General features: G+C 42.7%; 2 protein-coding genes across 4 annotated transcripts in view; one reads left to right on the top strand and one right to left on the bottom strand.

Annotated features, from left to right (window-relative positions):
- The window catches only part of LOC118359018 (neuroplastin-like), a 44,712-nt gene extending 42,411 nt beyond the window's left edge, over window positions 1–2,301 (bottom strand). Inside the window, exon 1 of one of the 3 annotated variants that reach the window (XM_052481103.1) lies at window positions 1,684–2,301. In XM_052481103.1, coding sequence (XP_052337063.1) covers window positions 1,684–1,759 — 76 coding nt within the window. In that variant the 5' untranslated portion in view covers window positions 1,760–2,301. The remainder of the gene's footprint in view (window positions 1–1,683) is intronic. The other 2 variants (XM_035737156.2, XM_035737175.2) reach the window with 2 other exon arrangements.
- A 963-nt stretch (window positions 2,302–3,264) lies between these two features.
- On the top strand, window positions 3,265–6,506 carry LOC127912193 (uncharacterized). Its single transcript, XM_052481096.1, has 2 exons — window positions 3,265–3,924; window positions 4,327–6,506. The coding sequence occupies exons 1-2, from the start codon at window positions 3,307–3,309 to the stop codon at window positions 4,477–4,479; spliced, it is 771 nt and encodes a 256-aa protein (XP_052337056.1). The 5' UTR covers window positions 3,265–3,306; the 3' UTR covers window positions 4,480–6,506.
- Window positions 6,507–12,844: the final 6,338 nt, after the last annotated feature.

Raw genomic sequence — 12,844 nt, 5'->3', positions numbered from 1 at the left:
ATCCAGAGCGACTTACATTTGTGCCTTCATCTTAAAATAATTAGGTGAAACAACAACAACATAGCACAATCGTATAATAATATAATAATAAGTATCAAGTAGATTTTCCCTCAACAAAGTAGTTATCACACAAATTCAGTGCTTGCAGGAATAGACTAGTGGATTTTATTAGCTTTCTATAGGCCTATAACACGATCCAAAATTGCAAGTTTCATCATTGAAACAATTATTGTCATAAAATATACCAATAGCTAGTAGTAGCTCAGCTCTGAGAACATGTGTTTGTGTAGAGGCTGCGTCTGATTGGTGTGCCCTCTCTGGGTGGCAGAAGTGATTCACTGGGATTGGCCATCCATCAGGGGCATGTCAGGGAAGGCAACTCTTTCGCACGCAATGATAAGGAGGCTCAGACATCCTTCATGTCAAGCAAATGATGCCTCCCTCAATCCTGCCCCTTGTGACTGTGTGTTCATCAAAGACTGAAAGACATAAACTTTGATGGCCCATGGAGAGACAATTGAAATCAACATATTGCGGGACAAGATATTATAACCTTCAAACATGTAGGCTACACACAGATAGTGTAAATGTGTTTTGTTGGAACTTGTGTATATGTTTTGAGGTTATCAACACTCTGCTTTGAGCCAGCAGTGGGATTCAGAAGCCTCAATTATGTAATAGAATCTCAACTCCACTGACACACAGAGGGAAACCAATGGGTCTAAATATTTCCAGGAAACAAAAGATGCTGTTTACAATAAGGCAGATTGTATTTTGAGGGCAGAAAATGAGTAATGACCTTTCCAAATATCAACAGTCACTAAAAATGATATCAATGACAATGGTTGCCTATTAATTCACATGAGATGTAGAAGTGACACACACACACACACACACACACACACACACACACATACCAGTGGAACGTTGACCTCTTTAATATGAAAGCCCGATGATTTGTTTGTTGTGTTTTAGCCAGAGAGAGACTATGGGCTTAACAGTCCTGAGTCGTGCAGACTGTTTGGCAGGTTCTTCAACAGTCATCTATCTCCATTACGCTAGGAATGCATTACGCTGCTCTTCTTCACAACATAACAATACTTACATCCCAAACACTAAATATGCTACGATCAAAGAGTGTCAACAATCTGTGCATTCAGCAACCTATTTATCAATGAAGACAAATCATTCCTGGAGACTAAGGAATTCCAATGTATCCATCAAATAATAATAATACAATACTAACTCCAAACAGAACGAAATAGCTAATAGAGCTTGTATTAGGAAACACCAAGCAAACACAACGATGCTCTGGTTTGCAGTAACATATTATGCTCTGGTTTTCAATAGCATATTTATCTCGTTTCAATCCATGTCCTTAATATGTACAAGTGAGAATCGTGTGCGTAGGGAAATGGTCTAAAAAAATATGAACACCCTAAATAATGTGAACAGAGTTATGTAAACAAATGTGTTCTAAATAAACACTTTATTGCGATGCGTAAGGGCGCCCATGCCCCTCATATTTGACATTATGTAAAATGACAGACGCCCCCTTCCTCAAATCGTTATAAAATACATGTTCTCGAGTCACAGTAGGCTCCTAATTGGAACAATTAGCAAAACACTGTGTCTGACTGCGATTGTGTACAGTCTCGGGTATGGTCACATCTTCATTCTTACCGTTTTGAGCCGAGACGTAATGCAGCACCAAGTTTCCAAAAAGGACCACAGCCAACATTACAGCATTGGGCTGCATTCTTGGGGTTCGATGAGAGGACGAGGCAGGGACGAGACAAGGCGATTGTGGGAGATGAGATATTGATCGCGGGAATTATAGATCTGGTCTAAAAGTGCATAGCAGAGGGGATGCGGAGTTCTTTAGAATGATCTACGAAGGCTATAAAGGTAAAGTCCTCCTGAAAATAACGAAATGAAGGCAGCAAGGAATGGTCCAGGACAGGCCGATAGCTCCGTCAGGGATGCCGATGTAGTAGGGCCATAAACGGAGCCTCCTTCGTCGGATTGCGGAGGAGGTCTTTCGATGTCAGTGCGAGCGTCCACGGTTGTAGTTCCGAAGGATCAGAGATGCGCAGACCAATGCGCATTGGTGATCATAGAACGAGGCACTTCAGAGCCCAAAATAACAGTGTACATTTTACAAACAGTCATTCTGAACATGCGAATTATTGCCTATATCAATTTGATTACCTTTGCACATTTATTGAGTCAATCGTTTTTATTGACAGACGGTCTATGGATATATGGAATTTTAGCATCGAAATGTGGCGCAGGAAAGCTTGATCGCAAGACGCATATTCACAAACGCGAGCAACCACCAACGCGAGCGCGCAAACACGCACACAGAGAAAGAAAGTGGCCACTTTAGGTGGTTTATCTCTAAGTAGACCTCTTGACCAATTACAATTATAGAGACACGGATAATTGCTATAATTGCAAGGAATTCAGGTAAATCATGCCTGAGGGTAAGTAATTATAGGCTGTGGTTTAATCTTCCCAAATGCCATGCCCCATCATAATACTGTAAATACATAGGAAACAGGTCACTGGGTGGTAACAACCCTGCCATGAACCACACATATCAGCTCTTTTCACCAGAAGACATAACCCAGGACACAGTGAACCCTGGTTACTTGTACTGGACTGGACTGTGTATCAATCAGACTGACCCTAACTAACATGGCCTCCCATTAATCCCTGTATTCCAGAGCTGTGCAGTGGTGTTACATAGGCGACATCTGGTGGTTCATTATAGAAGCCAGAATTCAACTGAATCATACTGGGTATATTGTGTTGTGTGAACATTAGCAGTGGGGAAATCAATATACTGAATGGGTATATATAAATGATTTTTTTTGTAAACAAGTGGAAAACACACTATGATAAATGAAAGGCCAGACTATGGCAACCCATTCAGTCAGTGTATACAGTACACATGTAATATCTATTTGAGGGACACTTTTTTAAGTAGTACTGTCCACAATATGATTCTGTGGCCAAATGTATCTGAGAAATTGATTCCAAAGTTGCTGTCAACTGCTGCCGCACTACAGTATCCACCGGCCATTGCACTGTGAGTATTTGTGTGCTAGAAGAAGTATTGTAAATGGCTGGTCTTCTCACCCAATAGCAGAACAAACTGGACTTCCCTCCACTTTACTCTCCACCCTCTAATTTATCTGTGGAAGAGTACGTTTAAAATGTAACCCCATCTGAAACTCCCCACCAGCCAATCAGCTAGGGAAAGGTCAGAGCTGATGACACACCCTCCTTTGTTCAAAACCAATGAGAGTGGAAGTGGGGCATTTTGCCCTAGGGAAAAACTTACCCCTAGAACTGTTAATCACGCATCACTTAACTGTTGCCAATGTGTTCACAACGGTACACCCTCTGTTGGGATTTTTACCTCTACTACTCTCATTTTTTGGTATATTTAGTATGGATAGTAGACAACAATGGCTTACCAGACTGAAAAATGAACTTAGCAACAGTCCTCTGGTCTCAAATGTGGCTTTTGGATTTATCCTCATGGGACTAGAGAAGCTGGTGGAGCTGGAGTTTGAGTGTCCTTGCAATCCTAAATGGAACGGAGTGTTTTCATCTGCCTTCTTCATCATTCCTGCTGTCATGGCCTTCACGTTGATGCTGATCATTCAAGGATGCAGGTGCGATACATGGTGCCAGAAGACTGTGTCTTTTTCCAGTTTTGTTCCTGCAATCGTCTGGCTGATCTTGTTGTTCCTCGATGGCCAGTACTTTGCTTGTGCAATGACAGACTGGAAGGGCAGATTTGTCATAGTTGATAAAGCAGCACCACAGAAATGGTGTGAGCCAACTAGTGAGGGAGATGTCACACCGCAAGAACTAATGCTCCGCTCGCAGCAGCTATTTGTTGTGTCTCAGGTGAGTCTCATTTCATGCATATCACATGCATACTACATTGTTACATGCATATATTTCATTATATGAGGTGGAATGAGGAGCTAGTGGCCATGTGAATCAAACGATTCAGAGAGGGAGAGCTGATCTTGAATCAGGTTCCCCCGTCCATGTAATCTTATTCATTATGATCTAAAAGGCTAAACTGATCCTAAGTCAGTACTCCTACTTGGAAACACTTGATACATATGGCCCCTAGCTCCTTATGTTACTGCACAGCTCTTACCTGTTACAAATCACTCTACCTATGTGGAGTGACGGAGTTGTGGGTTATCAATGACAAAGATGTCTAGTCTATGCATTGCAGTCACATTTAGGATGTTATTCACCTTATTCAATCTTTATTTCTGCCCCCTAATATATCAGGTTATAGGTATATTTCTTCTCATAATCATCTGTGTGGGACTCATAGTGTATGTGATCAGAGAGAGCTGCCAGCAGGAGTCTGAGATGCAGGATGCAGACGTAGCAGAGCTCACCGTGCTCAGGATGAGCTCTCTGAGAACCAGGACAACGTGAGAGGACAGGCTCCTCCACCCCACCCATCCTCTCACCTGGCTGGCCTGCCCGCTGAGGCAGCTCTCAGATGGTTCTGATGGCTCTGAGGCCCTTGCCATAGCCCATGCCTTGTATAGAGACTTTGTAAATTACCTGAATTGACAGCTTCGTTTGAAAGTACTCTTTCTATTTGTAAATAAGGATATTTTTGGGGGGGGAGTTCTTTTACCATTTTTGGGATTTACCTTTTGCATTTTCAATGACCCCATCACTCAGAGAGTGAGTGCATTTCATGAAACTAATGACAGAAATGCCCACAAACGGTTGCATGCGGCACCCATGGAATGTATATGAGAGCAACATACGTGTAAACCATGAACATAGGTGTATACCATGAACATACGTGTATACCATGTGCAGGCTTTTCTTTCATTATCATCAACCGCATTTGGCCCAGCAACAGTGGGGATCCACTTACACACTGTCATGTCATGGACCTGCCTTCAATGAAATATACGTTTATACAGTCATACAGGCAATTTTATACTAACTGGTTGAGCCAGTTTTAATTGGTTGCTTCATGATGTCAGTACCTCATGTATATTTTCTACTTAAGACATTTTGACTAATTTCAGACCCAGTTCTAGGTCAAATAGAATGTACAGTACCGGTAAAAAGTTTGGACACACCTACTCATTCCATGGTTTTTCTTCATTTTTAATATTTTCTACATTGTAAAATAATAGTGAAGATTTCAAAACTATTTGACCAAGGAGAGTGATGGAGTGCTGCATCAGATGGCCTGGCCTCCACAATCACCCGACCTCAACCCAATTGAGATGGTTTGGGATGAGTTGGACCGTAGAGTGAAGCAAAAGCAGCTAAAAAGTGCTTAGCATATGTGGGAACTCCTTAAAGACTGTTGGAAAAGCATTTCAGGTGAAGCTGATTGAGAGAATGCCAAGAGTGTGCAAAGCTGTCATCAAGGCAAAGGGTGGCTACTTTGAAGAATATATTTTGATTTGTTTAACACTTTTTGGTTACTACATGATTCCCTATCTGTTATTTCATAGTTTTGATGTCTTTGCTATTATTCTACAATGTAGAAAATAGTTTTTAAAAACTTTAAAAAACTTGAATGAGTAGGTGTATCCAAAATTGTGTCTGGTACTGTATCTGACGCCCATTCTGCAGCTGGGCTGGGCTACGCTGCACTTCACTTCCTATGGTTTCCTGTTCTGGCCATCTGCAGGTATATACTAAAGGACTGGTCTTTACCCTGGCTGGGAGGTGTACCTCTCTTGGATTGGCCTTCTCATTCTGTTGTGAGGCCCATCCCATCACTCCCAGACCACTGACTTCCAGGCTCAAACCCAGGCCCAGCTAAACTACATACAGTAGTTGACATTATTCAGAGAAAATGGATATCTCTCATACTAAGCAAAATATGTACATGTAGCACTGTTGAAAAGGAGTCGTGTTATGTGTCGTCTCATGTTTAACACTGGATATTAGGTTTAACCAGGGACAAATTAAAATGTAACAACTGGTCTGTCTGTACAATGCATTTGTTATAACATAAATTATTTATTTAATGAAAAAAGCTCAGGCTTTTGTACAGTTCTGTAACACATGCAGAATACAATATTATGACTATTACTATCAAAACAGAAGTTATGCCATCATTTACATGATGAAATATAATACATATGAAATGTTTTTGGCTGCAGAACATAATGTAATAAAACACCGCTATTATCCATCACTGTCAAGTAGGCAACTATCCATTATGCTAACAAGTGGCATCAATCTCTCTTGCAAGTAAATAATGTATTTACATTTTTTCTTTCTCAATGAAATTTGTATTTTATTTGATTGTATTTCACCTTTATTTAACCAGGTAAGCTAGTTGAGTTCTCATTTACAACTACGACCTGGCCAAGATAAAGCAAAGCAATTCGACACATACAACAACACATGGAATTAACAAACATACAGTCAATAATACAGTGGAAAAAGTCTATATACAGCACGTGCAAATGAGGTAGGATAAGGGAGGTAAGGCAATAAATAGGCCATGGTGGCGAAGTAATTACAATATAGCAATTAAACACTGGAATGGTAGATGTGTGGAAGATGAATGTGCAAGATAAATAAATACAGTATGGGGATGGGCTATTTACAGATGGGCTATGTACAGGTGCAGTGATCTGTGAGCTGCTCTGACAGCTGGTGCTTAAAGCTAGTGAGGGAAATATGAGTCTCCAGCTTCAGTGATTTTTGAAGTTCGTTCCAGTCATTGGCAGCAGAGAACTGGAAGGAAAGGCGGCCAAAGTAAGAATTGGCTTTGGGGGTGACCAGTGAGATATACCTGCTGGAGCATGTGCTACGGGTGCGTGCTGCTATGGTGACCAGTGAGCTGAGATACGCCGGGGCTTTACCTAGCAGAGACTTGTACATGACCTGGAGTCAGTGGGTTTGGCGACGAGTATAAAGCGAGGGCCAGCCAACGAGAGTGCACAGGTCGCAGTGGTGGGTAGTATATGGGGCTTTGGTGACAAAACGGATGGCACTGTGAGAGACTGCATCCAATTTGTTGCGTAGAATGTTGGAGGCTAGTTTGTAAATGACATCGCCGAAGTCGAGGATCGGTAGGCGTAGAGGTGTCGTCTGCGTAGAGGTGGATCAGAGAATCACCAGCAGCAAGAGCGACATCATTGATGTATACAGAGAAGAGAGTCGGCCCGAGAATTGAACCCTGTGGCACCCCCATAGAGACTGCCAGAGGTCCGGACAACAGGCCCTCCGATTTGACACACTGAACTCTATCAGAGAAGTAGTTGGTGAACCAGGCGAGGTAATCATTTGAGAAACCAAGGCTGTTGAGTCTGCCGATAAGAATGTGGTGATTGACAGAGTCGAAAGCCTTGGCCAGGTCAATGAATACAGCTGCACAGTAATGTCTCTTATCGATGGCGGTTATGATATCGTTTAGGACCTTGAGCGTGGCTGAGGTGCACCCATGACCAGCTATGAAACCAGATTGCATAGCGGAGAAGGTACGGTGGGATTCGAAATGGTCGGTAATCTGTTTGTTAACTTCGCTTTCGAAAGAACTTAGAAAGGCAGGGTAGGATAGATATAGGTCTGTAGCAGTTTGGTTCTAGAGTGTCTCCCCCTTTGAAGAGAGGGATGACCGCGGCAGCTTTCCAATCTTTGGGAATCTCAGACGATACGAAAGAAAGAGTTTGAACAGGTTAGTAGTAATAGGGGTTGCAATAATTTCGGCAGGTAATTTTATAAAGAGAGGGTCCAGATTGTCTAGCCCGGCTGATTTGTAGGGGTCCAGATTTGGCACCTCTTTCAGAACATCAGCTATCTGGACTTGGGTGAAGGAGAAATGGGGAGGCTTGGGCGAGTTGCTGTGGGGGGTACAGGGCTGTTGACCGGAGTAGGGGTAGCCAGGTGGAAAGCATGGCCAGCCATAAAAAAATGCTTGTTGAAATTCTCAATTATAGTGGATTTATCAGTGGTGACAGTGTTTCCTAGCCTCAGTGCAGTGGGCAGCTGGGAGGAGGTGCTTTTATTCTCCATGGACTTTACAGTGTCCCAGAACTTTTTTGAGTTTGTGCTACAGGATGCAAATTTCTGCTTGAAAAAGCTAGCCTTAGCTTTCCTAACTGCCTGTGTATATTGGTTCCTAACTTCCCTAAAAAGTTGCATATCACGGGGGCTATTCGATGCTAATGCAGAACGCCACAGGGTGTTTTTTTGCTGGTCAAGGGCAGTCAGGTCTGGAGAGAACCAAGGGCTATCTATATCTGTTCCTGGTTCTACATTTTTTGAACGGGGCATGCTTATTTAAGATGGTGAGGAAGGCACTTTTAAAGAATAGCCAGGAATCTTCTACTGACAGGATGAGGTCAATATCCTTCCAGGAAACCCGGGCCAGGTCGATTAGAAAGGCCTGCTCACTGAAGTGTTTTAAGGAGCATTTGACAGTGATGAGGGGTGGTCGTTTGACTGCAGACCCATTACGGATGCAGGCAATGAGGCAGTGATTGCTGAGATTGGTTGAAAACAGCAGAGGTGTATTTGAGGTACAAGTTGGTTAGGATGATATCTATGAGGGTGCCTGTGTTTACGGATTTGGTGTTGTACCTGGTGGGTTCATTGATCATTTGTGTGAGATTGAGGGCATCAAGCTTAGATTGTAGGATGGCCGGGGTGGTAAGTATGTCCCAGTTTAGGTCACCTAGCAGCACAAACTCTAAAGATAGATGGGGGGCAATCAATTCACATATGGTGTTCAGGGCACAGCTGGGGGCAGAGGGTGGTCTATAGCAAGTGGCAACAGTGAGAGACTTGTTTCTGGAAAGGTGGATTTTTAAAAGTAGAAGCTCGAATTGTTTGGGTAGTAAGACAGAACTCTGCAGGCTATCTCTGCAGTAGATTGCAACACCGCCCCCTTTGGCAGTTCTATCTTGTTGGAAAATGTTATAGTTAGGGATGGAAATTTCAGGGTCTTTGGTGGTCTTCCTAAGCCATGATTCAGACACGGCTAGGACCTCTGGGTTGGCAGAGTGTGTTAAAGCAGTGAATAAAACAAACTTAGGGAGGAGGCTTCTAATGTTAACGTGCATGAAACCAAGGCTTTTACGATTACAGAAGTCAACAAATGAGAGCACCTGGGGAATCGGAGTGGAGCTAGGCACTGCAGGGCCTGGATTAACCTCTTACATCACCAGAGGAACAGAGGAGGAGGAGGATAAGGGTACAGCTAAAGGCTATAAGAACTGGTCGTCTAGTACGTTTGGAACAGAGAGTAAAAGGAGCAGGTTTCTGGGCGCAATAGAATAGATTCAAGGCATAATGTACAGACAAAGGTATGGTAGGATGTGAGTACATTGGAGGTAAACCTAGGCATTGAGTAATGATGGGAGAGATATTGTGTCTAGAGACGTTTAAATCAGGTGATATCACTGCATATGTGGGAGGTGGAACTAAATGGTTGGTTAAGGCATATTGAGCAGGGCTAGAGGCTCTACAGTGAAATAAGACAATCACTAACCAGGACAGTAATGGACAAGGCATATTGATATTAGGGAGAGGCATGTATAGCCGAGTGATCATAGGGGTCCAGTGAGTGGTTGGGCTGGCTGGAGACACGGCGATTCAGACAGCTAGCAGGCCGGGGCTAGCAAACTAGCAGAAGGGCCTTAGAGGGACGTTGCGACGGAGGAAAGTCTGTTTTAGTCTCGTGCGGTGACGTTGATAGACCAGTCGTGATGGATTAGTAGGTTTCGCCCGAGTCGCAGAGGGGTCCAAGTTCAATTGGCAAAATAGGTATAGTGGCCCAAGAAATTGGCCAATGGATCTATTCAGCTAACAGTCCAATATGCTCAAGACAGCTAGCGGGCCACGGCTAGCAAGCTAGCAGATGGGCATTCAGTGGACCTGTTGGAAAATAAAACCTTGAGCAGATAACGTCGGTAGTCCAGTCGTGATGGATAAGCAGGACTTCGTTGAGTAAAAGGGGCCAGGCCAATTGGCAAAATAGGTATAGTGGCCCAAGAAATTGGCCAATAGGCCTATTAGCTAACAGTCCGATATGCTGAGAGTTTCCCTCCCTCTTTATCTGTATTAGTCTTGACACAAATGAGCTAAATAATTCCTCATCAGCTCCGCCTGGAATATCAATTGTGATTGAACTGTAGTGAGAGGATGTTTCTTTGATGTACCAGCTATCTGATGGCCGTACTACTGACACACTGTGACCTCTTGAATGCAGCGCTTCAATAATGACCTTCATGTTGACCCAGTGGCTGCCGTCTTGAGGAAACACCAGGACTTTCTCACCATGGACAGCAGGAATAGAGAGGGTCAACAGGGTAACAATGAAGTTACCAGGGAGACATCTTCACTAGCTGCTTCACATAAGCATGCATCGATTTTACCTGAAATATACAAAAATAAGGTCAAATAAATCTAATGAAATTATGTTTTGACATAAGAATAATTAAAACAGGCCTATGTTTTCTTCTTCTTTAGGCTACAAATAAGTCTACACCCTACAGAATATTGATTGGCCTACTTTAAAGTTTAGTCAAGTTATGTCAAAAGGTTGATTACGTAATACAGTATAATCTTTCACTCTGAGAGATTTTTTTTAAAGTCTCTAGACATCCGCGTTGCCCCATCCGCAATTTTCAAACGCTCCGGTTTTTCAAGAGGACACATGTCGGTATAGAGAATGGGCGCGTTCGAGCTGATCACTTTTGTCAAGTCGGTCACCGCCTTATTGCATTGTAGGGATAACAAGTTTTGACCGCAAGTTTCTGCAGTTACTCTTCACCAACCTCATCCTACAGCCATCGCCTCCATTATCAACCAATCATTGGGGTGTTTTTGTTTGACCCACAGCAAACGTGACCAAAGCCATGACTAAAACAGGCAACTTTGCCGCTATTCATGCCAAACAGTGGGTATATACAAAATAATTATTTTTGAGGCTCTCTCAATTCATTGTAGGCCTACAATGTACATACATATGATTTCGATTTGTGATATGGGGGTTGGAGACATTCTATTTCAACATTATAAATAAAAACGTTTATAATGGAAACAGCCATGCTGATCTGCGCCTTGCTGTTGGAAAACTATTTTACTGTCCGACTTTTCAGTTGTTGCAGCTGAACCCTCCCCGACTTCACTCCGCGTCTTTCGTCTACAGTCGGTTGCTTTAGCCTTATAGACGGTGGAACTCCCCTACCTGCTTTCGGGACTTTAACCATCTCTGGACCCACACAGACCTGCGCTTTCGACGGGGCTGGTCCCGGTCCAACAGCGCGATCAAGACCACCTTCCTCAACGTTGGTCTCATTGTTGAAAGAGCCTACTCTGCTATCTTGACTATTTATTATTGCATTTCGCTCCAAAACTGCATTTTGGAGGGAAATTATATTATAGGCTCTCACAGTTAATGTGTGGATGTCATCGAATAAATAATATACTTGGCAAATAAATTATTAAAACAATGTGAAGAAATTATGCATTCACACTTTTTACGTAATCGCACATTTTTACTGAATATGTGTGCAAAAAAAAATCTACATTCATATTTTGCTACTTTCTGTCAAGTCTACGCATACAATTTGGTGCATACATTCGATTTACACAGAACGCACTGCAACTGCCTGATGCAACGCAATGCAATGTACTTCTGGTGTATCGAAACGCAACGACACAGTCGGTGTGTTCGAAGCGTAATTCAAGAGCTTCGACTGTTTGGAGAGGAATTCCGAAGTTACTTTCGCCTGGATCGAAGCCAGTTCGATCACCTGCTCCAGATGGTTGGAGCCAGGATCACCCGGATGGATAACAACTACCCGGAGTCCATCGGCACAGCTGAACGCCTGGCGATTTGTCTCCGGTAAGCTACATTCTAGTAAATTTTTAAAGAATTTGATACCATAATTGATTGACATTTGATATTGTTTCTATGTGCAGCCTAGTTAGCTAAAGGGCTCTAGTTAATAGTCCCTATTTGACATCAGATGTACTTTTACAGAATGTTCATTGGGACTATAACTTTTCCCAAAGTTGGTTTATAATCCTTTTTTAATTATGCAATGTTACCAAATGAAAAGAAAGGCGCCTTCTGCCCTGATGAAGCTAGGCTAGTCTTCTCCAAGACCAATTGTTGTTCTAGACAGTTACAGTTATTCATTACATTCTTATTGGACTCACATACACTCTTAGAGAAAAAGTTTCCAAAAGTGTCCTTCTGCTTTCCCCATAGGATAACTATTTTTGGTTCCAGGTATAATACTTAATACATGGAACCCAATAGGGTTCTACTTGGAAGCAAAAGGGGTACTACCTGGAACGTAAAGGGGATCTCCTATGGAGACAAAAATTATTTCAAAGAGTAGAGTTGGCCTGGACTACAGTTTATTGATATAGTCATAGACTGAATTGTACTGTTTCAAGGCATTGTTAATTATGGTTGATGAGTATTACAATATAATTAGTAAAGCATAATAAACAGTAATGAGGTAGCTATATGAGGAGACATAATATGTGGGTGGAATTAAAGTTGGTTGGTGAATACATGCCTGTCCCCAAGGAGGAAGACTGGAGGGCCATCGCTGCCGAGTTCCTGGAGAGGGTGGAATTTCTCCAACTGTCTTGGCTCCATTGCTGGGAGACATGTAGTAATCCAGGCTCCACCGTGCTCAGGTTCGCAATTCTACAACTACAAGGGTAGATATTCAGTTGTACTCTTGGCTGTAGTAGATGCCTTCTACTGTTTCCGTGTTGTCGATGTTAGTGCTTACGGTAAGGGAAGTGATGGCGTGACCTTCCGAGACTGCCTTTGGCCAGG

Source organism: Oncorhynchus keta, chromosome 2 (genome assembly GCF_023373465.1).
Source record: "Oncorhynchus keta strain PuntledgeMale-10-30-2019 chromosome 2, Oket_V2, whole genome shotgun sequence".
Classification (NCBI taxonomy): domain Eukaryota; kingdom Metazoa; phylum Chordata; class Actinopteri; order Salmoniformes; family Salmonidae; genus Oncorhynchus; species Oncorhynchus keta.
Note: the sequence above shows the minus strand (reverse complement) of the source record. Positions and strands in the feature narration are given on the sequence as shown.

What these genes read in the sequence shown, in the direction of transcription:
- LOC127912193 (XM_052481096.1), top strand. Translation starts at nt 3,307, where the DNA reads ATGAGAGTGGAAGTGGGGCATTTTGCCCTAGGGAAAAACTTACCCCTA. An exon ending in AGCTATTTGTTGTGTCTCAG is followed by an intron (nt 3,925 to 4,326) that starts GTGAGTCTCATT and finishes CTAATATATCAG; the next exon opens with GTTATAGGTATATTTCTTCT.